The sequence below is a fragment of the Lontra canadensis genome, unplaced genomic scaffold (genome assembly GCF_010015895.1).
Source record: "Lontra canadensis isolate GAN:19392208 unplaced genomic scaffold, GSC_riverotter_1.0 scaffold23, whole genome shotgun sequence".
Classification (NCBI taxonomy): Eukaryota; Metazoa; Chordata; class Mammalia; order Carnivora; family Mustelidae; genus Lontra; species Lontra canadensis.
In genome coordinates this window covers 23896559-23923559 of record NW_022631017.1, presented here as the reverse complement: position 1 = coordinate 23923559, position 27001 = coordinate 23896559, and the positions used below count along the sequence as shown (strand labels likewise).

At 38.7% G+C, this 27001-nt stretch overlaps 1 protein-coding gene across 1 annotated transcript; it reads left to right on the top strand.

The window, feature by feature from the left end:
• ARHGAP18 (Rho GTPase activating protein 18) lies at positions 1–27001 on the top strand (the record flags this gene model as incomplete). Its single annotated transcript, XM_032861966.1, has 7 exons — positions 1–180; positions 2297–2379; positions 6967–7173; positions 7972–8112; positions 19908–20032; positions 24107–24168; positions 25493–27001. Coding segments are annotated over 7 exons (890 nt in total), but the record flags the coding sequence as incomplete, so codon positions are not given.

The following is a 27001-nucleotide window of genomic DNA, read 5'->3' as shown; positions in this document are numbered from 1 at the left end:
TTTTTCCTTCTGCCTTTCAGAATCTTTGCCAAGAACTGGAAGCAAAGTTTTATGAAGGGACTTTTAATTGGGAAAGTGTCAAGCAGCATGATGCCGCCAGCCTGCTGAAGTTCTTCATCCGGGAGCTGCCCCAGCCGCTGCTCAGTGTAGAATATCTCAAAGCCTTTCAGGCCGTCCAGAGTAAGTGCCTTCTCTCTTTGAGGCAGCCCATGTGCTGGTGCCATCCATGTTGATTGTTTTAATGACACTTTGCCTCACAGAAAATATAACTGGTTATATTCGGAGAGACATATTGACTCTCTGTCAGCGGCAGCTCAAATGCCATACATTGTTGTCCTTTTCCTTTACAAATAAACATCTCTGAGTAAACAGATGACAGGATGTTCTCCTCAGGGACAGATTAATTGCATGCCCATTGAGCCCTGCACTATATTTTCTTGTTAAAACCTGGAACTTCGCATTTCTTGTATAATAGAATGAGTCACGTAAGTTCTGATACATTTTTCTTGCCAAGTGTTAAAAGCAACACTTACTGGAGAAGCTGTGGATTAACAGTTATCATAAACTCACAAGGAGATGAGCAGAGTCTGTGATTATTTCCTGAAAAATGAAGTTCTGAAATTGTCATGCAGAAACGTGGAACAAATTATTTGGCTGCCTCGTTGGAGGAAGGTTACAGACTTCTTCTACCTTGCCATTTTGTGGTATTGCGCAAGCTCCAATTTAATGTATCGAATAGTTCTTGATTCTTTTCCAGTGAACACAGAGATCTTGTAAGGTTTGCATACTGGTGTAATTATTCCTTTTAGTCCCAGAGGCCATCAAAAAAGGAAAAATGCCATCGCTACATTCTAATGACCATATCTTTAACTTCCCAACTGGGACACCTTGAGAGGGAAAAGGTGCCACTATTGATGATTACGGTGAGCTACAGTGTCCACCAGAACTCTTCTGGGTCATTCCAATTTTTTTTTTTTATTGAGATATAATTGACCTACAACATTCTGTACAACATAATGGTTCAATATTTTTATGTATTGTGTAGTGATCATCACCGTAAGTCTGGTTAACATCCATCACAACATATATTTACAGAATTTTTTTCTCTTGTGATGAGAATTTTTAAGATCTACTCTCTTAGCAACTTTCAAATATGCAATATATTGTCAACTGTAGTCGCCATGCTGTACCTTATGTCCCCATGACTTCACTGTTTTGTAACTGGAAATTTGTACCTTTTGACGCCCTTCACCTATTTTGCCCACACCCCTCCCAACCGTAGCTTCCACTAATTGTCCTGTATCTATAAGCTGATTTTGTTGTTGTTTTTCTACAGTCCCACATATAAGTGAAATCATATATTTGTCTTTGTCTTGTTTTACTTAGTATAATGCTCTCAAGATCCATTCATGTTGTCTCAAATGGCAAGATTTCTATTTTTATGACTTAGTAATATTCCATTATTTCCAGCATATTCTGAGTAATACTCCATTGTTTATCTTAAAGCATGTGATATTAAGATGATTCTCATGTGTCTTCTCATGACATTTCTTCACAATTTCTTAGGGGAGACATGACTAAAATCATCTGTGTTTAAAATATTTGTAATGGTTAAGTTATGCTCTTTTGCATACATTCTTTGGATATGGATTCAAGGACAAATCCACTCCTTAGGAACAAAGTACCAGAACAATTCCAAATATCCATGAGTATTACTTCCATGGGTCGAGGGTTACTAAAAGTGATAACTATCAATGATCATCGTGTACCTCTTTGACTCAGTCATCACTGGTTGGTTTTCTAATTCATTCCATAGACATTTATCTACCACTTACTGTGTTCCAGGCTCCATTTTACTTCTTCCTTTTGGAATCAGTGGACTCTTAGCATGTGATTTATCCACTCACCAGTGAAGAAACAACCTTCACTGTTACAGAGGCACTCTCACACCATACCGTGGAAGGGCTAACTTTCTGTGTCTCTTCATTGGGGAATAATTATCACGCAGAAGTTAAAATTATTTCCAAAGCACTGTTGTGTGTCTGCAAACATAAGGCCGCTCGTCATATGATCACAGTTGGAAGTGAGCATTCTGAGAGGAAGCTCTAACGCAGCAGCTGCTTCTCCTGATCTCTCTTAAACACACTCTCAAGAATGCTCGCTGCTCAGTTGTTGTGTCTTAAATTTCACAGGGATGTTTATGCCAAATAACTTTTTTCTTACAAAATGAAAAAAGGAAGTAAAAAAAAAATGTTTGGTAAAGAAAAGAGTTCCGATTTATTTAATCTGTCTGCAGATCTTCCAACCAGGAAGCAACAACTACAAGCTTTGAACCTTCTTGTCATCCTCCTGCCTGATGCAAACAGAGACACACTTAAGGTCAGCGGATTCATTTACGTTAAATATCCCTCAGAACTCAGAGGAGTAATTTCTCATTATTTGTGGTAAAACAGGGTGAAGTTTTCATGGAAATGTTCCTAGTTAAGTCTCTAAAGGAAAGACTGACTTTTAAAGATAAATGGTGGAAGTTTTTAACTCTTCACTAGTGTATGTACTAGACTAGTCATGTTAATAGTATTATCAGGTGTTTAATTTTTGCTGTAACGCCTCTACTGGAACCAATGAGTGAGGTTCATTTTTTTTTTTTTGATGGAAATTTGGGTGCTTTTGGTTTCTTTTTATTTTTCTATGTCTTCCAAATTTAATTTAATGAACATGTAGTTAGTTAGAAATGGATGTTTAAAAAGAAAGTTGTAAGGCTCATCAAATAAAACCTGTTGCCTAAAGATGTTACATTTGTAGTGCTAAGCAGTAGAGTTTGAAATAAGTCATAATGATGATTTTTGAAATGTTTGGTTAGCCAAAAGATAGACTGACTCAAACAAATTCTAGTACTTTCTCTAATGGCTTACCCTGAGTTTTTGATTTACATCAGCATTTTAAAGTGATTTGGTCTATATGATTTAATACCATTTATTATAAGCATTGTTGGAGGCTTTTATAATAATCAGTGGATTGTTCCATATTTATTTTCTTAACAGCAAAAGTTTACAGAGTAGTTGTAAAGGTTTAGTTATAAACTTACAAAAGAAAAAGGAAACTTCTAAAATATAATTTAGAAAGAGTAGTTACCTTAAGTTGTCATTGCCTCAAAAAATTGCTTTTATATAGCCAATGGCAGAACCCTTGCCCCTCTACCCTCTATATTTCTTTCTATTTAAAATGAGAAATCATGCCAAGAAATTTCATGTCGAGAAAACAAAGCCAGTTGATAAATCTTGGAAGTTTTTCCTATACCTCATTAAGACTCCTTGAACTGAAACTAGGTGATAGTTCTTTCGTGCCCAAGGAATTGAATGTTAATACTGAACTTTCCTGGATGAAAGAGTTTATGAGGATTACTGGAGTAAAATCCCTGCATCTCTACAGGAGAACTTCCAAAGAGTTATTCCCTTTACTAAGTCAGGGGAAAAAAAAGGTCTTTTGCTTCACCGATTGTTACATGCTGAGAAGGCTGTGCATTAGGTGGAGGTGTTTTGAAGAGAGAGGCCAGCACCAGAAAGGGTTACATTTGAACATTGTGTGACCAGAGTTGGCTGTGTAAGGGTAGATTGTGGCTGAAATAGGACAGCGTGGGGACTGATTTCCAGTCTTCTTGTCAACTATGCCCTGACACAGAGCCCTGAAAGAGAAATGTAATCCATCTTTCTCTTATTCACATAGAGGTACCTGTCTGTGATGGCTCTATGAATGACCAGTATAAGGCAGGCATTGAAAGACACATGATTTACTTAAAACGTGTCTGCATTCAAATGAGTTCAAATATTTGTGAGAGGAAACACTTATTCCAATATGGTTTCTAATGGGGCAAGGCTGGTCTACAACTCAGTTTTGGAATTTGCCTTCAGAGTCCCCGGCACACTCTTTTGAAAATTCTGTTGAAAGAGATACTTTTAAAAATTTTAGAATAGCTTTAATTTTTTCATATAAGGTTGCTAGGACTATAATTGTATGCATCAAGAGGGAAATACTCTTTTAGAATAAAATATTGGAAAATGCAAAAAAAGTAAATTTAATAATTAACCTTTATTTAAGAGCTTAATTAGCTAGCCTTGATGGATGTTTCAAACAAGAACTCTAATAATAGAACCATTGAAATGGGAATGCCATATGTACAAGAAAATAAACCACTTACATTTAGTTCAAAGTGAAGGAAAACTCTGTCACAAGATAATTTCAGGAAGCTTAATGCAAACTTCTCCAGTTTTTACCAGCCTAGTGCAACTCTCGCATTTGCTGTTTGGAGGAACGGGATCAGGTGTATAAACTTTGTAGACTGTAACTACAGCACACTGAAGGGTTAGGAGGCACCATGTCCTACTTTAAGCCTAAAGAGACAGATGTCTAGACAAACTGCTTGGGGGGGATCTTTTTGACCTTGGATTATTGTATATTGGGATACTTTTTACTTGGAGGAACAATGAAGACCAGTATCAGCAGGAGATCTGCGTTAATATAATTATTGGTGTTTGTTTGTTTGTTTGTTTATTTATTTATTTATTTATATTTTTAGGAAGATAGCTGTACACATTGTCTTGCTCAGTCCTGGCAGGCTGGAAGATTAGTATTACTGTTTTATGAGTAGGAAGAATTTAAAGGACAGAGATGTCAGAAGTTTACCCTAAGATCTCACCTAGCTAATAAATGACTGTGTTGGGAATCAAACTGGTTTTCAGGGAATAGGTCCAGTGAGACTTAAGTAATAGCAGACTAGTGATACTTTTTTTTTTTTAAGAGGGAGAGAGAGAATCATAAACTAGGCTCCATGCCCCCTTGTGGAGCCCAATGTGGGGCTCAATCTCATAACCTTGAGCTGAAGTCAGGAGTCGGACGCTTAACTGACTGAGCTACCCATGTACCCGGATATTTTTTGAAAAAGGTCAGTTCTTCTATTTCAGGTAAAGAGAAAATATATCTGACGATGAAGTGCTGTCAGTAAGGGCAAGGTTAACATTTTTTAAATTTCGTAATCTACATACACAGAAATACACACATTCAAATATTCTGATGGTAATGGTTTAAATAATCTTACTGTATATGTGCACCACAATTAAGGTGGTTTATTACCTAATCTCTATAATTTATGCTTTGTAAAGAAAGAGATACACTGCTCCCTGAATAATTATTCTGGTCTCTGGAACAAAATTAAATTTTTTTCTCCAACCCTCACCAATTAATCTTTTGTCCTCATTTGAGAAGGTATTGTTACTATATAACCTTATGCTTGGATTACAGTGTAACTTTCTGAGAGCTGTACCAGATATTAGATACATAAATCTTATGGTTAGATATTGAGGTTGTGCCTTTAGTTTGTTTCAAATTTTTGAAGTCTGTATAGCAGCTAAACTTGATTTAAAGATCCACTTGTTAACATAGGAATTTCACCTCCCCCCCCCCAAATCTTGGGAGCAATGAACAGCTTCTTTTTGTTCCTTTCTTTTTCCACTTCGGTATCATTTATTTGACCTCTTTCTGATTGGGATTTTAAGCTAAATATGAAAACATGATTCTTTTTGTAGTTTTTTTTTTTTTTAAGATTTTATTTATTTGACAGAGATCACAAGTAGGCAGAGAGGCAAGCAGAGAGAGAGGGGGAAGCAGACTCCCTCATCAGCAGAGACCTGATGCGGGACTCGATCCCAGGACCCTGAGATCATGGCCTGAGCTGAAGACAGAGGCTTAACCCACTGAGCCACCCAGGAGCCCCGATTCTTTTTGTAGTTCCCAGTTCAGAAGCAAAAGCCAGAGAGACCTTCTCCACCATTTGCCAGCTCTATGATCTCTGGTACATTACTTAAATTCACTTACAACTTGTTTCCTCATCTGTAAAAGGGAGATAATTATAGCTTCTCTCTCCAGTAAGGATTAAGTGAGATGATGTCTATGATATGCTTAAAACCATGCCTCACCCATAGGGAACATTGAATACTTATATTGTTGTTGTTACTAGTCTAGACCAAAGTTAATTCAAGGAAGAAGGCAAAAGAAGAACTTAAAGCCCTAAGTCCTGTCAGGAGGATGATGATCTAAGTTGCCTGTGGCTATTACGGAGGGCAGGCTCAGAGGACCCAGGAGTGTTGGCAATAGAGGTGGGAGGTGGGTGGTATCAAAATGAGCATAAAGCAGCCTGTTCTGGTGAAAAGTTCCTTTTTATTTACACATTCAGTTTTTAAAAAACTCTTCCTTGGTCTCTGTTCACCCCCTCATCCCTCTACATGGCAGTCTCCATTCTTTTTAGATTTCTTGTCAGCTAGCTATTGAGTACTTTAAAGCAAATGAAACTGAGGTTAAATGAGCCTTTCTAAGGGGATTTTTTTAACCCCTAAAGATAAAAGTGAAGCACTTCCTGAAGCAAGTGAATATTTGTAGGATATTTGAAACTGCTTTTCAGTGCTCCGTGGCTCCTGTAGGCCCTATGTTTGACGCTTCTCCATTCCTCTCCCCACTGCCTAGTTCAGATGGGTGTCCTGTCTGCCTCATTCCCCTGTGTCATAGCCCTTTCACAGAACAAAACACCACCTCAGGGTGCTAACCAAATGGAGAAGCTTTAATGCTGAGGCCCATTGAACATAGCTAGCCGACTGTGGTTATTATGCACAACTTACTTGTTTTTGTTTTTTTTTTTAAGATTTTATTTATTTATTTGACAAGACAGAGATCACAAGTAGGCAGAGAGGCAGGCAGAGAGAGACGGAGAAGCAGGCTCCCTGCCAAGCAGAGAGCCCGATGTGGGGCTCGATCCCAGGACTCTGGGATCATGACCTGAGCCGAAGGCAGAGGCTTTAACCCACTGAGCCACCCAGGCGCCCCATTGTTTTTAACTAAGTAAAAAATCCCATACACTACAGTGTTTCAATCTCTTATCTTCATGAAAACACAAATCTAGAAGAGTCATTTCTGTTTCAGGCCCTGCTTGAATTTCTCCAAAGAGTAATAGACAATAGAGAGAAAAATAAGATGACAACCATGAATGTAGCCATGGTCATGGCCCCGAATCTCTTCATGTGTCACACACTGGGTTTGAAGTCCAACGAACAGCGAGAATTTGTCATGGCAGCTGGGACAGCTAATATCATGCACTTATTGATTAAGTGTCAACAAGTTCTGTGGACAGTGAGTATATATTTTTAAGTTCTGTTAATGAGTGATGATATCTAGTTTCTAAAGTCATTTTAGGTTTAGATTTTCTAAAACAAGCCAATAGAGGTGATTTCAAGTGTCATTAAAAAAAAAAAAAAAAAAGGATGTCCATGTACCGGAAATGAATATAACACTGTAAGTTAATGACATTGGAATTAAAATAATGCCCACTTATTAAATCTCAGTTTTTAAAATAACAGTATTATTTCATTGTTTCAATTTGCTAATTTCTAAAATGTTTTATTTTTGCTAACGTAATTTCTGAGGATCAGTTTTTCCTAGATTATTGCTAGAACCCCATTAGCTTTTATTGGTGAGTTTTTCTTTCTCTTTTGAGGTGAGGCTAGCTGGTTTGGAGAAGGGGTGCAGGCAGGCTAAAAGCTGGGTTGTTGGCAGGTGGCTGCTAAACGGACCAGCCGCCAAGGTGGTGGTCCCTAACGCCAGTCACCTCAGGCAGTCTCTAATCTTGGCATATAAGGAATAGAAGGTGGCCACTGCGTCCTTGAACTTTACCAAGCCTCTTTTTGAACCTCACTTACACAATGGGAGGTAAATTACTTCATGTATATGCTCTGTACTCATAGTGAATGAATAATACGATGCATTTTTTTTTGCATATTTTATGAACTGTGCATGTAAAATAGCCTAGTCTTATGATCTGGACAAAACCTTAACTTCTCTCCACATTTAAAACATAAAGATAATTATTTCCGTAGTTCATAATGGAACCACTTCTCTTTTCTCCCCAAACTTAATTTTATTTCTCCATAGATTCCCAAGTTTATTGTCAACCAAGTGAGGAAGCAAAACAGTGAAAATCATAGAAAAGACAAAAAAGCCATGAAGAAATTGCTGAAGAAAATGGCTTATGACCGAGAGAAATACGAAAAGCAAGATAAGAATACAAGCGATGTAAGAAAAACTTGAAGATATGTATTTATGCAGATTTCAGTATTGTTTTTACGATCATGTGCACGAGAAAGAGTTTCGTATGTTTCTGTAGTAGGAGGACTTTCTACACACTTACTGGGCCCTTTGCTAATGCTAAGTTAAAGGCCTCAATAAGGGTAACTGTGCTCCTATGAACAATCAGTAGTAACAGTTGCTCAGGTGTTGGTGACTCAGCATAAGAGCTGTTAATGGGGAACAAAGGAAAATAACAAGACCAGAGTGTCTCGACACCGCCCCCCCCACACACACAAAGGACTCTGTGGAGACTCCAGCTGCCCACCGAATCTGTATTCTCTATGCAGTAAAGAGTCCCTGTGTGAACCACTGATCTTTTTTCTTCCATTTTCTCATCTGTAAAATGGGGAAAAATAACAAACTCAGATCAGCATATAGGTCAGTGGTTGGTTATGCCTAGCATCCTTCGTGGGTTTCAGTAAGTATGGAAATGGTTCCTCATCGGATCATGTGAAGAATTTGGTGAGATTTATGTTGGAATGAAGAAAATTAAGATGTTTTAAAAAGAAATACCTAAATCCACCATTTACAACCTGCTGTAAGAATATAAGGAATAGGTTTAAAATAATAAAATATGTGTGAAAACACATTTATGGAACACATTTATCAAAGCTCTAACTTAAGATCCTGAAATGAAAGGGTTTCTATTGTTCTGTTTATGGTGGAGACAACCCCCTCTAGCCACACCACCATTGAGGTTATTCGGTTACATGCTGACATCTTGTGGAATAATGTGGAAGTGCAATTATCAGCTTTTGGTTTTTGTTTTTTGTTTTTTGGGGTTTTTGAGCTTTGACCTACTTAGAAAACTAGTCATTGTAAAATATATATATATATATATATATATATATATATATATATATAAAATAATTTATAACTTAAAAATATATACATTCTATAAATATAGAATATAAATATAAGTATATCTATATATCTATATCTATAAATACATATTCTATAAATATGGATAGATATGTATCTTATATATCTACATATTCTATATTATGGCTCTCACCATTACAAAATAATGTATTTTTGGCATGAATATTTTTGGTTCATTTTAAGTATCTTTAAGAACATAAAGTTTAATAAAGGGGAATTGTAAATTGTGTTATATTTTTTTGAGAAAGGGCTTGGTATTGTCATGGGTTAGAAAGGATTTTTGGTGTGCCACTTTTGTTTAACTTAGAACAGTTTATTTCCTCTAAAACCATTATAAATATGTGTCATCTTGCTTTGTAGCTCTGCTTATTCATATTAACTTAGGTGACTTTATAGCCCTGTCTTTTATAACATGATTCTCTGAGGTACATTATCTATCTGAGGAAACATTTATGCTGCTGTACTTTTAAATAATGAGACCATAGACAAAATAATTTAAAAGTTGTATTTTGGAGATGAGATGTTGACATGATTTTGTTATTTACAGAGAATTTGTGTTAACTTGGATTTCATTAGTTTGTACTTCGAGTTAATTAGATGAGACTTGGTCTGAGAATTATTTCTGTACTAGTTAGAAGCCACATTGCCATTTTAAGGCCTGGAATTTAAACCTGGATTTACTCATGTATTAAGTATTACTCAGGGAGTAAATCCTGTAGCCCGGGGTAGCCTGGACTACAAAACAGGAAGTGGGCATGAGAGAGGCTTCCCTGGGAAGCAGAGCTGAGATGTGAAGAACATGTAGGTATTATGTAGGCAGCAAATTGAATAGAGAAGTCTCACTGGCCGAGGAGGCCTCCTGACAGAATGGTATCCCCTAGGTAATCATGACCCGTGATGATGGTTCATTGGACCTGTCATTTTGGTTGAAAAATTTTAGTCACTTGCCAGAATTTTGTTCAAGGTACTGTCATTTTATTAGGGAGAATAACAATGCACAGAAAGCGATTATAGAACAACGATGTTATTGGATGGAAGATGGGCCATCTACTTTGTTGATTAGCTGCCCAATCCCATTCGGTCTTGGTAGTTTGTGTTTCCTTACTCCCGCTGTCCCCCAAATCCTTTGAATGTGTAGCATGAGATTATGGAGCACAAGACTTCCTGGGATATTTTATTCATTTTCTAAACAACTATTTAGTGTATGGCTATCATGTGCCAGGCACTGCTCTAGGCACCTAAAAGATGTTATTAAACTAAATAGAATATTGCTGTTCTTGTGCAGCTTAAATTCTGTAAGAATTAATGAGTAAATTACCTAGTATGTTAGTATGTGGTAAGTGTTCTAAAATAATAAAGATAGCACAGACAAAGAGGATTGAGGGAAGGAGCCCCTTGCAATATTCAGTTGGGTGTTCTAGGTATCATTTGTATGAAGACATGAAGGAGGGACAGAGAGCTGTGCTAGATGTTTTTCTCAGGAAGCACAGAAGGAGTAGTCTGTCAAAAGCCTTTTGGCAGAAACTTGCTTGGGGTATTTGAGGACCAGCAAGGAGTGCTCTGTGACCCGAGTGGAGCTGGCAAGGGGGATGGGAGTATGAGATGAAATCACAGGGACCATGGACCAATAAATTACATAGGGATGTAGTGTTTGTAGGGCATCTTTTAGGAATTTGAATTTATCCTGAGCGAAGTGGGACCATTGCAAGATTTGAGCAAAGGCTTGAAAATCTATGTTTTAAAATGCTCCCTTGGACTACTGGGTTGAAAATAGACTCTAGGAGAGCCAGCATAGATGGGGAGACCATAAAAGAGGAGAGACCAGGATATTCTTAATGTCTTAAACCAAGTGAGACACCAGGATATTAGCAGTGGAGGCAACGTGTTCAGGGTCTTTGTCTTTTGAAGTTGGAGCCATTGGAATTCCTTCAAGTCGAAATGATATGAGTTGTAAGAGAAAGAAGTAAAAAGTGGCTCCAAGGTTTTTGGCTCAAGAAATTGGAAGGACAGAGTTGCTCCTTCAATGGGGAAAATCACGGTTTTCAGTTAGGGTGTGTTGAGTGTGAGATTTGTGTTAGAAAAGAAAGTAGGGATGTTTGAAGGTGTTTGGTGGGAAAATGAGGTCATAGGGGCCATTGAGGTGCATGGAGGGGCAGGGGCAGAAAGAAGGCCAGAGTGGGTCTCTAGGGTGAGGCAGGCTTCTATGCTGAGGAAAGACTTGACCCTAGGAGCTACAGGATTATTTCTTCATTTTTAAGGGTTTTATTTATTTATTTGTCAGAGAGGGAGAGAGAGAGAGAGAGAAAGAGCAAGCACAGAAGCAGGGGGAGCAGCAGGCAGGGGGAGAAACAGGCTCCTCCTGAGCAGGGCACCTGATGCAGGACTTGATCCCCGGACCTTGGGTCATGACATGAGCTGAAGGCAGGCGCTTAACCGACTGAGCCATCCAGGCGCCCCATATATGCATTTTAAAATTTAAAAATTGCTGTGCTGTCAGCTGAAGGAAAGTTTGGAGCAGTGAAAAATAGGAGGTTACATGGGAGATGCCAGCTAATTTCATTGCTGATGGGAGTGCATAAATTGGTAGGATCCCTCTGGAGAGCAGTTAGCATGTGGCCAAGGCCTGAAAACCGTGCTCCTCGTTGTATCCAAAAATCCCTTCGAAGGGAATAATACGATGTGCAAAGAGTTATGCTTAAGTTCACTGCCATATTCTTTATTCCGGCCAGAATTAGAAATAGTCCCAAAAGGATACGATCAGTTACATATTTTATAGCATGTCTGTGTAGTGAAATATCACAGAAATATAAATGTATATATTGACATTGGAAGATATTTCTAGTATGTTAAAGAAAAGCTACAAATCCATGAATATTGCCATATTCGTAAGGGGTAATAATTGTCATGAGGTCAGGCACGATGCTAAGCATTTTGCAAACATCGTCTCATTTAATATTTACAGCAGTTTAATTGAAGTATACGGTATTATTGTCTCATTTTTTATAGATGAGGAAAGTGAGGTTCAGCAATCTTAAATAACTTACTGAAGGTTATCTGGATAAGAAGTGGGGAGCTGGAATTTGAAACCAAATCTGGAGGACCTTAAATCTGGTCTCTTTACTCTTATCCTCTATTTCATTATGTGGGACAGAAAAACTCTGAAAAGGGTATATACCCCAGTCCTGGGCTAGTGTGGAGTAATAGAGTAAACATGTATTCTGCCATTACTAACGTGTTTAACAGATAGCTTGAAACAGTTCAAGGCCCTGCCAACACCCAGCAATGGCACTGGAAGGCAGTTTTAAATGCGAGCCACGAGGACCCACCAGATGTGGAAACGAATTGGATATGAGGAATGTAGAATGGGGAGAAATCTAGAATGACTCGCTGATTTTACCTTGGGTGATTTTATCCTTGAGAGAAAGCATTAAGGAAAAGGAACGGGCTTTGATGAGAAAGTCAGTTTGGGACATTTGTAATTGACTTGCCTGTGTGAAAGTACTTTGGCTACATGGGCCTGAAGCTCAGAAGGCAGCTGGAGCTGGAGGTGTGCTTTTGGGACTTATCGGAGAGATTGTTCTTGAAGCCACAGACACCAATATTTTAGTGGTGGGCCATGGGAGAGGAGCATAGAGGCAAGAGGCAAGACATAGTAGGAAGTCAGAGGAAGTGGAAGATTATAGCGTCTTTAGAAGCCCAGGGTGGGAGACCGGGGAGGTAAATGAGTTTGGTTAGTAGTACCCCATGCCAGAGAGAGGTTGGAGGAAGGTAAACACTGGACAGAGGTCCAGTGAATTTTGCATTTGAAGGTCACTTCTGACTTTCTCCAAAGCATTGTAAGTAACTATTGATGGAAGAAGCCAGATTGCCAGGCATTGAAAACAAGAGACTGTAGATCATGAAAATTCACCAAGGTAGTATTTTTTAAAGCATTCTGCATGCTGTTATTCCTAACTCTATGTAATCAGGATTCATGCTTTTGAGACATGCTTGACTAGATAAAAATTAACAGTTTGAACCAGGTTGAAAGGGATATAATCTACTTAATAAGACAAATGTTTTTAATGACTACAGTGTATTAATTGCTTGATACAAATGTGACTTTCTTGAGTACTAAAGACACATCAATTGCAGCAGGAGGAAACACTTGGTGAAAACAACAAAAAAATAACCATTTTGTGATAGCCTTCGACTTGCAGTTGGGATTGCTATTACACACACAAACACACACACAAGCCCATGTACCCATGCATACACACCCTATCATCTACAGAAGTCATGTGGCTTGAGGCTCTGGTTCTAGCTCTGCCATCAGTGAGACATTAATGACAAATCATTGTATCTCTCTGGGCCTTTCTTTCCTCTATAAAATGAGGGGTAAGAGCAGATTAATGCTGTCTCATCCAAAGTTTGCTATAGAATCATCAGTAGAAGTATTTTTTATAAAACATGACTGGGCCACTCCCTGAACCCATTGAGTCAGAATCTCTCAGAGCAGGACCTTGTATAAAAACTGTATGTATGATCCCCCACAATTTGGTATGTATGTGTGTATAAACATATATTTAATTGTATCATGGAATTTTTCTTACCTATACATGAAAACAGAGTAGTATATGATCCCCATAAACCCATCACCAATGATCAAACCTGTTTTTCTAATCTCATCCCATTCTGTCTCCCATAACTTGTTTCCTTTTAGTATTTTTAAGGAAATCACAGACATTCCATCATTTCCCCCATAATTACCTCAAACCGCATCTCTGCCCAATAAGGGTCTAGGGCAGCTTTGATGAGCATCTGGTTATAAATTGCTGAATCATGCAGGTTTCACGTTCATTGTGGACTTCGATCTGTATGATTTTTCTATCGTCATTCCGTCATTCAGGCTCACCTTTCAAAGTAAAGGGAAGTGGTACCTTTTTAAAGGTTCATTTATTTATTTGAGAGAGAGAGAGAGAGAGAGCATGACCAGGAGGGTCAGAGGGAGAGGAAGAGAGAATCCCAAGCAGACTGCACCCAGCACAGAGCAGGACACAGGGCTTGATCTCACCACCATGAGATCAAGATCGTGACCTTGAGCCCAAACCAAGAGCTGGGCACTCAACTGATGTACCACCCAGGCACCCTGGGAAGCTGTGCATTTATGAGAAAGAGATTTTACAAAATAAACCGAGTTTCTCACATTTTCCTTCATTTGTGGAGGGAATGTTCTCTCTGTGGTCAACTTCAGTTTTAACCCAGGATGATCTCATGTCACACCCTTAATTTACTGTTGAGGAGCTCAATTTTTAGAGAGCTTACATGACTTGCTAAAAGGTCCAAGATGATCTTATAGCATTTTAACATTTAGGGCTTCGGGCATAGAAAAGAAATCTGTTGCTGTTGCTTTCTGCCATTCTTCTCCAGAAGAATCCCAGAGTTGGCAGCCGTGTAATGTTGAGTCTGTGTTGTTTATAGCTAGAGGTGCATGGCTTTGGTCAAAACTCTGTCTAGAATTCCATCTCTGCTTTCACTTAACGGCTCTGACCCAGAGCATCATTGTAGGTATTGTTTAAAGCATCTGCTTTAGGTCTGGAAACAGTGTCTGGATCTCCTTGGGGACTCATATGGAAAATCAAATTATAATATCAAGCACAAAATCTTGTTTCTTTTTAAGACATTCTGTGATTTTTTTTAATAGTGCAAAAAATACCAGTTAAAAGAGAAAAAATATCAACTGAATTTTGTTGTAAATTAAATGCATCTTACTATAGAAGTTATTTCAGGTTCTTCTTTAAAAGTCTTTGAATCTGAGTTGGATAAAAGTTTAAGCATTTGAATGATAAAGAGCCAGTTATAATCAGGACTTAGGCAGTTCAAGATAGTGGAGAATGCCTTTGATATTTCCATCTCCAATCAGCCTAAGGTGATGAATATGCCATTTTAGTTTAAGATACCTTGCTAAAATGTCCTTGTTTAATTTCCTAAAATATGTGTTATATTCTTTGTCTTAAGAAAGTTGTATTTCCAGTTGGCCCTTTTGATGATAAAAGATTTTTCTGTAGCGTTAAAAATGTCAGCTTTACATTTAACTTAGCTTTTAATGACAAAAAGAAGAAATAATATCACTTTTAAAGGTCTGACCTCGAATTTCTAATCTAGAGTGCAAAAATACAAGCAACGTGGTGTTTCATCTACATGTTACAAAGAAATACTAAAATCATTTTCTATTTGACCAAATAATAAGAAATAAAATCTCATTTTAAAAATATACTTTAGTTCAATATATAAAACATTGGAGGACCCTATGAGATTATTTTCTCCATTATAACAGTTTTTGTATGCATAAGAGATTATTATTTTGCAAGTTGTAAAATCCTTTGTAACTAATTTTGATGGTGTGTTAGTGAAATATTTCTCTTCTCCAGTCTTGCTGTATATCACTTAACTTCAGCTCACCAGCACACCAAAAATAAATACATTAAAAAAATAAGAGAGTCACAGCTGTTAAGTAAAAAAAAAAAAAAAAAAAAAAAAAAATGAAATAGGAAGGTTACAAAAATTATACTACTTACAGAGTCAGTTATTACTATAGCTCAAGAACAGAGTGGCTTAATGATCAAGCATGTTGTTTCTCTTCAAAGCTTGGCAGCTCAGTGTAATCAGTATACTAATAGCTAGAGTATTTGATACAGCATGATTCTGATACTTAATGGTGGTTGTCATACACCATTTAAATTGGAGCTTTGGCATCATTTCTTGTTTATTGTCTTTAGCAAATATCATTTGGCCACCCTTGTCAAGATTTCTGGAAAATTTTCCAGAAACAACTTCTAAACTCTCCGTCTTTAATCATCCTGTCAGTTAGACACAATTCTCCAACAGTGAAGGGCATGGCAGATTCAAAGTGAGTCACATCCTTCTATGTGTGCACTATTGCGAGAATTTGGATAGGATAGCGTTACCACAGAAATGAACACTCAAGAATCATTCCGGTCTGTAAGCTCACATGAATCCACATATACACATAATCGTACACACACACCTTCTCCACTAGAACAGTCTCTCCTTAGTCATCAGGGAATGTGGCCAGTCAACCTGGAAAGGCACTCTGCCATTGTTGGCCCGGGGGGAAGGTTTCCACAGGCACTGATACTCCAGTTCTATGGGAAAGGAGTCAAAATAGCAGTATAGTTAATAGTTCAGGAAGGGCTAAAGCTGATCCAGAACTGGCCTAGATTCACCCCCTACTCACTGAGGGGAAGGTGTGAGAAAGTGTAGTTTCATAACCAGAAGGAACTTGGCCCCCATGCCTTACCCCATCTGCTGGCAAGAGCCACGATACAGCGATCTCGTGACGCATCACACACCCATGAGAACTCTTGAGTGTCCTCAGAAGCTTGTCCCTGAACGTCTTCCTTCCAAACCCTATCAGAGAGACTCTGGATTCCTGGGTCATGTGGACTACATGTGGGTATAACCCCCAACACTATGCTGACCTCAGTGTGGTGTTTTAGGGAGAAGCATGGCCGTGCTCCCTCAAGCACGATCTCTGAACTCACGTAGAAGCTGTAGGCCACGGCCACAGTCCTGGAGGCCTTCAGTTCTTCATGGGGGCCTTGTGGGAAAAGTGGCAGCATCCTCAAGCAGGTGACTGGTGACTCCCCGCGGGTGGGAGTATGTGACTGAAGTATTTCTTGTAACACCTTTAATTCCTTCCTTCCTCTCTTTTCTCAGTAGGAGAGGAAATACCATGCGATAGATGGAGGCTACTTGTTTCTTTTAGAAAATGTTCCTAAGGTGGCCTTTTTTGCTGTTTAGGAGATACACATTGGTGTATGTTATTTTATTCTAGAGAAATAACTACCGTGTTAGCATCGCCATCTTAGAGGTATTCTTGAGAAATACATCTAATTGATAAATGTTTGCTGGCTGGCTCCGACTGTGACTCAGCTGTGTGGTGTGTAACTAGCATGCAGGTGTCGTGTAGTAGAATCCCATCCTAAGCGAGTTTCAGGGGAAGGAGGAAATTCTTTTTGACTCCGTGGATCGTGGCAGGTTGTATGGAGTTTGATATATTTGAGTTGGGCTAGAAGACATCACAGGAGAGGAGTAGAACATACATAAAGATAGGAAAGCCTGGGGGTTTGTAGCAAATTTCAGTTGGCCTTTTTAACCCAAACCATAGAACGTAGCGCAGGAACAGTGTGGTGGGGGTAGGCAGGGAGCAGAGATAGGTTATCATGTCTCTGAACTCTCTGGCAGTGTATTTTTTCCAGATCAGTTGGGTTTTGTAACTCATTTCTTGGGGACCTTCTAAATGTAAAAACTTAATTATTATCCTCTTACTTCACTTTATTTTTTTTAAGATTTTTAAAATTTTTATTTATTTGACAGAGAGAAAGACAGTGAGAGAAAGAACACAAGCAGGGGAAGTGGAAAAGGGAGAGGCAGGCTTCCCACTGAGCAGAAAGCCCGATGCAGGGCTCGATCCCAGGATCCTGGCATCATGACCTGAGCCTAAGGCAGATGCCTAATGACTGAACCACCCAGGCGCTCCAACTCTTACTTCACTTTAAATGTCAACCTAGAGTTGCCTGCCTTTTTGATATTTAGGGCTGGAGAAGATGTAATTATGGGAGACAGTTTTGGTCACTTTTTTTTTTTTTGGCCAAAGAAAATGTGTATGTAAGGATACCTGGTTCTATGACTTGAGTAGTTCTCATTCTTAAATGATTGTGAAGTACTTGGGTGTCTGCAAACCCTAGCCTGCCATTCAGGGCCCTCCATAATGTAATAATAGACTAATAGGATCCAAAATACCAATAATTGTATCTTAATTGAGTGGGCAAGGTGGATTAGGGTTTTATGGACACAGACTTGGTGCTTCAACTGTTGGTATCACAATTCTACTCCAACATTCATGTTTTCTGCCAGCTTATTGTTTTCCACCTCCTAGGAGGAAACAGACAGGTGAGACCAGGCCAGCAGGTAGAATGAGCACAGTGGGATCTAGGTTAGTGATGGAACCCAAAGCAACAGGGCATGGAGTGTGATCCCTGAGTTAGAAGATACACCATTGATTTAATATTGGCTTGTGAAAGAAAAAAAAAAAGGCACACAACCACCTGAAAGTGCCCCATCCATTGTAAGAAACAGCTAATTTTTCAGTGTTAGAAATGAAAATAAATTGTCACAGAATCAAAGAAAAAGGGAAGTTAGATTTGCATCTTAGGGGAGAGGCAGAGGTGAGAGACTAGACTGTTATGAGACCAAGATATATGCCCCCAAAATGGAAAGTCAGCAAAGCAAGCCCAGGGGCCGGGCTGAATGGGAGGGAAACAGGTGTTGAGGGGTCTGGGAATGGGCTGGGATTGGGACATCCTTCAGGGATAGGGTTGAGCACGTAACCCCCAGGAAGGGAAGTTAAAGGACATTAGGAGCATGGTCCCTCTTCCACCAGGATTGCCAGCGGGCATCCCTGGAAGCATTGTTGGTCTTTGGCTGGAGGGAATACTCCTGTGGCCCTTCCCTGAGGGCTCAGGTGAGGACAGCAGAGTCTCACACATGGGTGTGAGGCCCTCTGCCATGTCTCCACAGATTTAAGAGGTGCTTGTGCACTTTGGGGAGCAAAGCCATGGTTTTACACGATCCCACGCTTCCTTGTGTGGTCTTGGATGAGTATCACTTCTTTGTTACTCTTGCACTACATTCCACAGGTTACTGAGAAGAAAGTATAACTCTTTCTAGTCTGATTTTTAGACTAGATTTCTAGTCTAATTAGATTTCTAATCTAGTCTATTAGATTTTTTAGTCTAATTTTAGTCTGATTCTAAAGCCATGTTATTCTTATTGAACTTCGAGAGAAATCACCTTAATTCCATTCATGGTATATCCATGCCTTATGGATGTTGGGGTGGGGATAAAAGCAATTCAAGATCATGTACATTACAAAAAAAAATATTGTGAGCACAAAAAAATAGTGGGTACTAAAAGACTTCGGTCTTACTTATCTCCCAGGTAAGTAGACCTAGCCCAATGCTTGGTTCTCAGTCAGTACTTGGTAAATTTCAGTTTAATGAAACAGTTTTATATTATTATTCACTTTAGGCAGGATTTGTGCATGCTCTTTGTCCTAAGGTCTGTTCATGACATATAGTTGTAAATAATAAATTACTATATATTGTAGTGGGATGATTAGGAATTAATTAAACCTGATATTTCAAATGCCCTAGATGATATTTTGATATTGCAGTCCTCAAAGTCTTTCATGGACATCTCACCAAACACCTCAACAGTTCTTAACATCTATAGGCACAAGATTTGTAATTGGTCACCTGAAGTTCAAAGTGTGTGGTCACAGTGTAATCCTCACAGCCAAGCCAGAAGCAGACATGCTACAGATGGATAGAAAAGCATGTTATGTTTTTTTCAAGGATGCTCAGGAACAAAAATTTCTGTGAGATTTGGTCAGTGCATGGGAAGATTTTTTTTTTTTAATGCATACATTGCAGTAGCACACAAAGTAACTTCTTTCTGATTCAATTTCATAAATTGCTACATGAAGAAGCACTCTCTAGTAGATAATACTCAGAAATCAGCACTTAATATGGCAGTAATGGTTATTGCTGTCATTCTTTACATCTTTAAAAATAATTAAGCATTACTGCATAGGCATTATAAAGTTCCCCTATCACCATTAAGAGGATATTTGAGGTTTGATGTAATTTAGCAAATTGCATTATACAGTAGTTAAGGTTTTTATGTAGTGAAGTGAAATGCGTAGCAGTTAAGCACACTTCCCATATAATGCCTTGTACAGACCTACATGTCCCAGCTGCTGCCAGCTTTGTTCCAGTGCCATCATTGCTTTGCAGGCTGACGTTCCTGAGGGAGTGATTCGAGTGCAAGCTCCCCATCTTTCGAAAGTTTCCATGGCAATACAGCTAACAGAAGAACTGAAAGCCAGTGATGTTCTTGCCAGGTTTCTCAGCCAAGAAAGGTAGAGGCCTGTTTTGTTTTAATCATTGCATAGTATAACTCACACGCTCACACGCGCGGTCTCCCTTCCTCCTCTAACACACACATGCATATGCACACGCGCATGCACACACACACACAACTAGGGGTGATGGGAGGTGCTTCACTGTTTTGTCTTCCCCACAGAAAAGAAGAACAGACTTAGTAATTAGACAGTTGGAACGAGCTGGGTTCATGTGAGGTAGTTGGTGGGCAAGTTGAGCCTGTTGGGCGCAGGCTGTCCGAGCTTGCCTTCACTGTGCCTGCAATGGGCTCGGCACACGAGAGCACTCGATATTCTTTCCAGAATGTGTGGACTGGAGGTTAAGTACTCTGTGGGGACTGTTAGGCAAATCACTAAATAAGATACAGTGGGATTAAAACAAACAAACAAAATACAACTTTTTCTGAAATATAATGAATAGAAAGAGATGCTGAAATTGAAAAGCAAGGTCTGAAGAATTGAGAGAGGACAGGCAGTCCCTGGAGCTTTGAGGTCTTCTGGACACAGAGCACACGGTCCCTGTTAGGGACAACCGAGCCTTCTCGTCTGTTCCGGTGTTGCTGGGGTAGGAGGAGTCTTCTGGTAGCCTTTGGCATCCCTCTGATGATATTAGAGCATACGCTTTCTTTGACGTCTTAAAATAGCTTTTCTTAAATTTTAGAGGTTTAACAAGTATATTGGGTTTTCAGTTTTTATCCTTCTAATTCTTATTTTTTAATTTTTTTTTATCATGTTATGTTAGTCTCCATACAGTGCATATTGCATGGAGCACTGAGTGTTATGCTACATCGGAAACTAGTAATTCTTATTTTTTTAAACTGAAGTTATTATTTTAATGATTTCTTCCCTCATTTCTGCTCATTGAAAATTAATCTAAACTTTTCAAAAGGGATATCTGGGGCACTGGCCTCTTAGCTTATGAATTCTCCGTCTTAGTCTTCGATAGAATGTCATGTCTGCATTGTAACGTTCAAGGGCATCAGTGAAGTTTTCTGCCAAAACCTCTCCAGTGTGAATACAGTACCACGAGTATTTAATATGCCTCTGCTCTGTTTAAGGCCCTCTGCTCGATGTCAGAAGGGGTATAAAGATGTATTTTAAAGTCTCTTCCCTCAGGGTTTTTAAATTGGGAGAAGAGATGAGCCTGAGCAGTAACAGATGGTGGGGAAATAGAAGAGAAGCTTATTGGTCGTATCTGTGCTTTCGGTAAGCCAGCACCAACTCCCCTCTCAACAGGACTGCGAAGTAAGCACTAGTACTGCTCCTGTTTTATGGAGAAGAAAACCGAGACTTTGCAAGGTCATGCATTTGATAGGTGGTGATGCTAAATTCCAAATGTGTGGTGGTTTCCATTACCAAAGGCTGCCCTTTAAACACCCTTCTTACAAGCTAGGGTCTAGCAACCGTCACAGATCTGGGGCCATTGGAGCAGAGTCTCAGAAGAGATGGAATTTTAGGAAATTAAGCCCTGAAGCAGTTATGTGTCTTTGCTCCCTAAAGGGTGTCTCTGCTTCATGAAATCAATCCACTTCCTCTCTGCTTCCTGCTGTGATCTAGTAGATACCAACTCTTGCCAATATGCTCACCAGGGATGACTGCCCATCTTCTCCCAGATCTTCTTACCTGAAGATCGTCTGGCCAGACTTCAGATGCCTAAGCAGGTCTTTCAGCCTAGATATAGTTAATTTACACAGTATTTACTCTAAGGACCCAAGTGTTCAGTTGAGTCTACATTTGTTGCTGTCCTTGTGGATGATGGAAGAGGTGACTATGGAGTCAACTGTGACTATAATATTTAGGGTATAACATGATTGCTGTAGAAAGCACCGATTTGTGACAATTGTCCTCTGCATATTTAGATTTTCTGCTCAAGGTGCTGTTATTAAGTAAGCATTTGCTGCCCCCCTGGAATGGAGTCTGTTTCTCTACCTCCTCCCTTTGCCCTATCCTGCTCTACCCAGAGGGACATCTGGTAAACCTCTCTGTCCATTGCTTACCCCCCCCACCCCCAAACATTCCTCAGCTCCTTTCTCCATGCTTGAGGATGCTGAAGGCAGAGGATCTGGATCCAGCTTTTCTAGATGTCAGCTTTTCCTGTTTCTTTCTTTCTTTCTTTTTTCTTTTTTTTTTTTTTTTAAGATTTTATTTATTATTTATTTGACAGAGATCACAAGTAGGCAGAGAGGCAGGCAGAGAGAGAGGAAGGGAAGCAGGCTCGCTTCTGAGCAGAGAGCCCGATGCGGGGCTCGATCCCAGGACTCTGAGATCGTGACCTGACCTGAAGGCAGAGGCTTAACCCACTGAGCCACCCAGGCGCCCCAGCTTTTTCTGGTTCTTTTTAAGCTAGATTTATAATCTCTTTAAGTCTCAAGTTTTTTATTTGTAAGAGTAGACCATAACAGGACTTGCATTATAATCTTGTGATAATGAACCAGGAAAATGACCATGAAGCGCATTAGCACTATCTATTTGGGCCATATAAGTGAAGTTCTCCATAAGTGTTTATATATATGTTCTCTTCCACCACGTTCTCCTCTTCCCCTCACTTGCATTCCATCAGCCCAGGGGCAGTTGGAAACCCTCCCTCCCCCATCCTCTCCCTCCCCTACTTTCTCCACCAAAGACAAGAACACATGAATGACATAAAGTGAATATACAATAAATTTCACATTTACTCACCAGTTTTGATAAAGGCTATTGCCATTTCTTTAATTATGGATTTGTTCATTAGCATTATGCAAAGCTTGTATTTCCCAGGAAATCCAGTTTTGTGTGTGTGTGTGTGTGTGTGTTTAAAGTAGAACAAGAGCACAGATATTGGAGAAACAATCTGAGAGCAATATCTAATTCATTCCCACCCCCCACACAAGTCTCCCAAAACATTCAGCTTACTTTTCATAGAAATAATGACTCTTTTTATACTCAAAGTTTATCGCATTATGTGCTATATTACAAATAAAGTAATTATTATTTAATTAAAAAAAAAAGCATACACCAGTTTGGAATAAAGTGAGCTGTCTCTTGGTTAGCATACAACTCGGCAGGTGGCTTTTAACTATGGGGGCGTATGCAGCCCCAAGTGTCTATCATGTTCCAGACAGCAGAGTAGTTGAGTTGGATAACCCGGATGAGTCATGGGATCGGTGGGTTAGGAGAGCTTCTACTGTGCCATATGTAATGCTTTGCATAAAAGTCAGATCTGCTTTTCCCTTCACAGTTTCAGGGAGCATGTCTTCGGGGCCTTACAGAAGTGGTTCACAAACCCTTCTGTGCATCACAGTCTACCTGGGAGCATTTGAAAAACTGATTCTTTGGCTTGATCTAGACCTACAAAATCAGTTTCTAGAGCTCCGGGTCTGAATTTTTAGCAGGTTTCTGAGGTAATTTGTATACAGCATTTTGAAAACCACTGAATTTTACTGGTTTTTATTATTTGAACCCAAAGTTCTAGAAGAGTTTATTCTTTGAAGATCATAACTCTGTAAATGCATCTCTTCCTTGTGAAACCTTCAAAATGACTATTTGCTTCCTACTTTGAGTGTGTGTAACCCCTGTATCTGAATGGCCAGCACAGGAAGGGTTATGAAGCATGTCCTGTTCTTTACATTCATCTTGTATACTGGGGCAGTTGTCAGCAAACACATGATAAATACTTATTGAATAAATGCAATGTGAAAACCGAGGTGGAAATATTTCTTTTTGTAGTTTCAGGAGGCTTTTCTGGCCCCTATGCAAAGTAGTTGATCAAATTGAGAATTTGATTGGCAGCTACAACATTATGTTACTTTTCTTTTTGATTTTACAAATTTAGATGCTGATGTATTATTTTGCCCTCAGATGTATGAGTCCATTTGTTTATTTTAATTTACAGGTGTGACATTTTTATTACCTATTTGGCACACTTAACAGATGGGAAAATACAAATGTTAGATAATTACAATGTGTCTAAGTTATGAATTTCCCATACAAGCCAGAATTCCCCAAGCACATTAAAGTGATTTACTTGCAAGCTGTTTGATGATACAACTAATCAGTTTGTTTTGTCCCTAATAGTGGGATTGCCCAGACTCTTAAGAAAGGAGAAGTTTTTTTGTATGAAATTGGAGGAAATATTGGTAAGCACATTTTGTTTCTCTCTGTGTTACATATGCTGATTTGACATTGCCAATGGTTATTATTTATATCTTTGAAGAGAAAAAAAATCAGAAGTTAAATATAGTATGCTTTAGATAGTTGATGAATTTTGTGGATTTGTTCAGTGGTCCGACTTTTCAGACTCTATTTGAGCTCCTTCATACAAATGCCCATCTGTGTTAAACCTCAGCAAGGGCAAATTGCCTTAAAATAGTAGCAGCTTCTAGAATGGTAATGAACTTTTTCAAAACTTCTTTCTTTTTTGTATGCTTACATCACATCTTAATAAAGGAAGTAGCTGAGCTTATTTAAGGCTAGGATTACATTTTTATTATGGCTCAGTACTAGATATTTTTAGTGAAAGCAGAAGTTATTTTTGCCACTGTTGATTGCCTTCTAAATAATGCACACTCGCACACACAGACCAACACAGATATACACACATATGAATACAAGCATATTGGTAATTTAGGGAATAGAAATAGAATGAATGGATTGATTCTTACCATGCCTTGTATTTTAGATGCCCATTTCCAGTTACCAGTCTGTTGTACTCACCTCTATTAAAATTTAAAGTAATATTTTCTCTTTATTTTGGGCCTCAAAAATGGTATAGGTGAAACAAATCAATGAAATAGTGTTTAATTCAAAATAATAATTGAAAATATTTTAAGATTTTAAGTTTTGTGGAGTTGTTTCCTGGGACACAAAAGTGTTAGTAAATACTGAAACTTGAACACGGGCATATGAAGGCTTATTCTTAAAATAAACTGCTGGTGAGTGCTGTGAAGTAAACCTGGCGATTCACAGACCTGCACCCCTGGGGCTAATAATACATTATATGTTAATAAAAAAAAAAAAATAAACTGCAACTCTGTTAGAAGCCTGGAAATGTCAACTCTGTTAGCAAAGTTTATTTAAATATATATATATATATATATATATATATTTGATCTTGCATTTTACTCTTAGATATTGGGAATGAAGTATTGTTTCTTACTTAGATAGACCCCAGACTGTTGCCGCTCTTAATAAAGGTGCATAAGCTTTTAATGAGCCATTGCAGAGCCCTTCACACAAAGTATTTTCAACTTCCTAAATTAATTCGAAACCCATTCCTTTAGAGAAGGCCTACGAAACTGACTTTTGCAGTATTTTGGCCAAGTCTTATAATGTTCTGGGAGATGGGAAAGGATGAGACATATTTTGAAGTCTAGGATTTCAGAGTTAAGCCATGAGGAGTAAGTTTAATATTGCATCCGAGCCTCTGCACCGTTTCTGCCTCATCCAGTGTCTCTTTGATAGGAGAGCGCTGCCTTGACGACGACACTTACATGAAGGACTTGTATCAGCTCAACCCCAATGCCGAGTGGGTCATCAAGTCTAAGCTGTCGTAGGAGACTGAAGCTGCAGAGAACCCTGAGGACCTCCCGAGGCTCCTTGCTGGAGCAAGAGAGCAAATAAAAGAAACGGCAGGACTCTTCTATTGTTCACATGTACCCAACTTATGAATAGTGACACTCTGAAGCCTTAAAAAGTTACAGATTTGTGCTGCTGCCAGAATTATGTTCATTAATAATACGATGAGCAAACAAAAGATCTCTAGAGTCAGAGGAAAAGGGGTTAATTAGCTTGGCAGCTCTTAGACTCTGTGAAAGGTGCCCGGATGTGACAGTTTGTTTTATGTGAAAACATACTCTCTTCCTCTCACTTTTTTTTCTCTAAAATCATATACATGGTAATGCGTGCTTCCTCTCCTTTTTCTCCTCCTCATGTCTGCCTTTCCCCAACGAGGTTTGCTTTTTAACCGAAAAGATCACAAATACCAGGTATTTGGCAAGTCGTGAAGACAATGCATCTTAAAATAGACTGAATTCAACAGTATTCCTGTCACCATCGAATATTAATATTCCTCCCTTTGAATCATTTGTTCAAACAATAACATCCCACTTCTCCCCGCTGTATCACATGAAGTGATTTGCATTGTTTTCAGTTCATCTGACATATGTGTGCAGAACCGTATCTGCGATTAAGCAAATAAAACTGTCAGAAACCGCCCATTATTACTGAACTCTTAAATACTTATATATTAAGAATAAATAAAATATATCCATGTGGAATAACTGGATTATGGGTAACAAAAGAGTGAAAGCCAAATCACTTCATGTATGCTGTATTCTCCTAAGTGAAATTTATGAAGACTTAGCTGGCTTTACCTATGGTCATACTAGTATAAATATGCATGATAGTATAATCCGGTAATGATTAAGAATGCATTCTACTGAAAGAGGGATTATTTTTTCTTTTTAATTCCTAAAGAAGGCTGCAGGAAGCATTATTTTTTTCTGGGTATGACACAGTCATATGAACAAGTTTTTGTTTGTGTACTTTAGATAATCAGAGTAAATTTATTAAAATGCTGTGGAAAGTACTATTCCCAGGGAGTTTAATGCACAAACCATATTGTGACAAGAGATGAGCCTCTGAACCATAAATAAGAGAAAAGAAGTGAGAAATGTTCAATATTTTATGAGTTTAGCGTGTAGTAAATAAAAGGTGATGTAAATGAGTGTTGCACACACTGTGTTTATGATACTTTTAGTAGTATTTTAGGGAAAATTACACATTCTCTGAAGCTCTTGATGTCATTCCAGTTAGGAGGGAAAATGCTGTTAATGAGAACAGTCGTAAATTTTTAGCCTGTAATTATAGGAGCAGCCTGTGGATATGATCACTTAAATAACATTGTTGTGATTTGTGCCATTGCTTTTTTATTTAAAAAATTTTTATAATTAAATGCATTTTTCTAAAGTA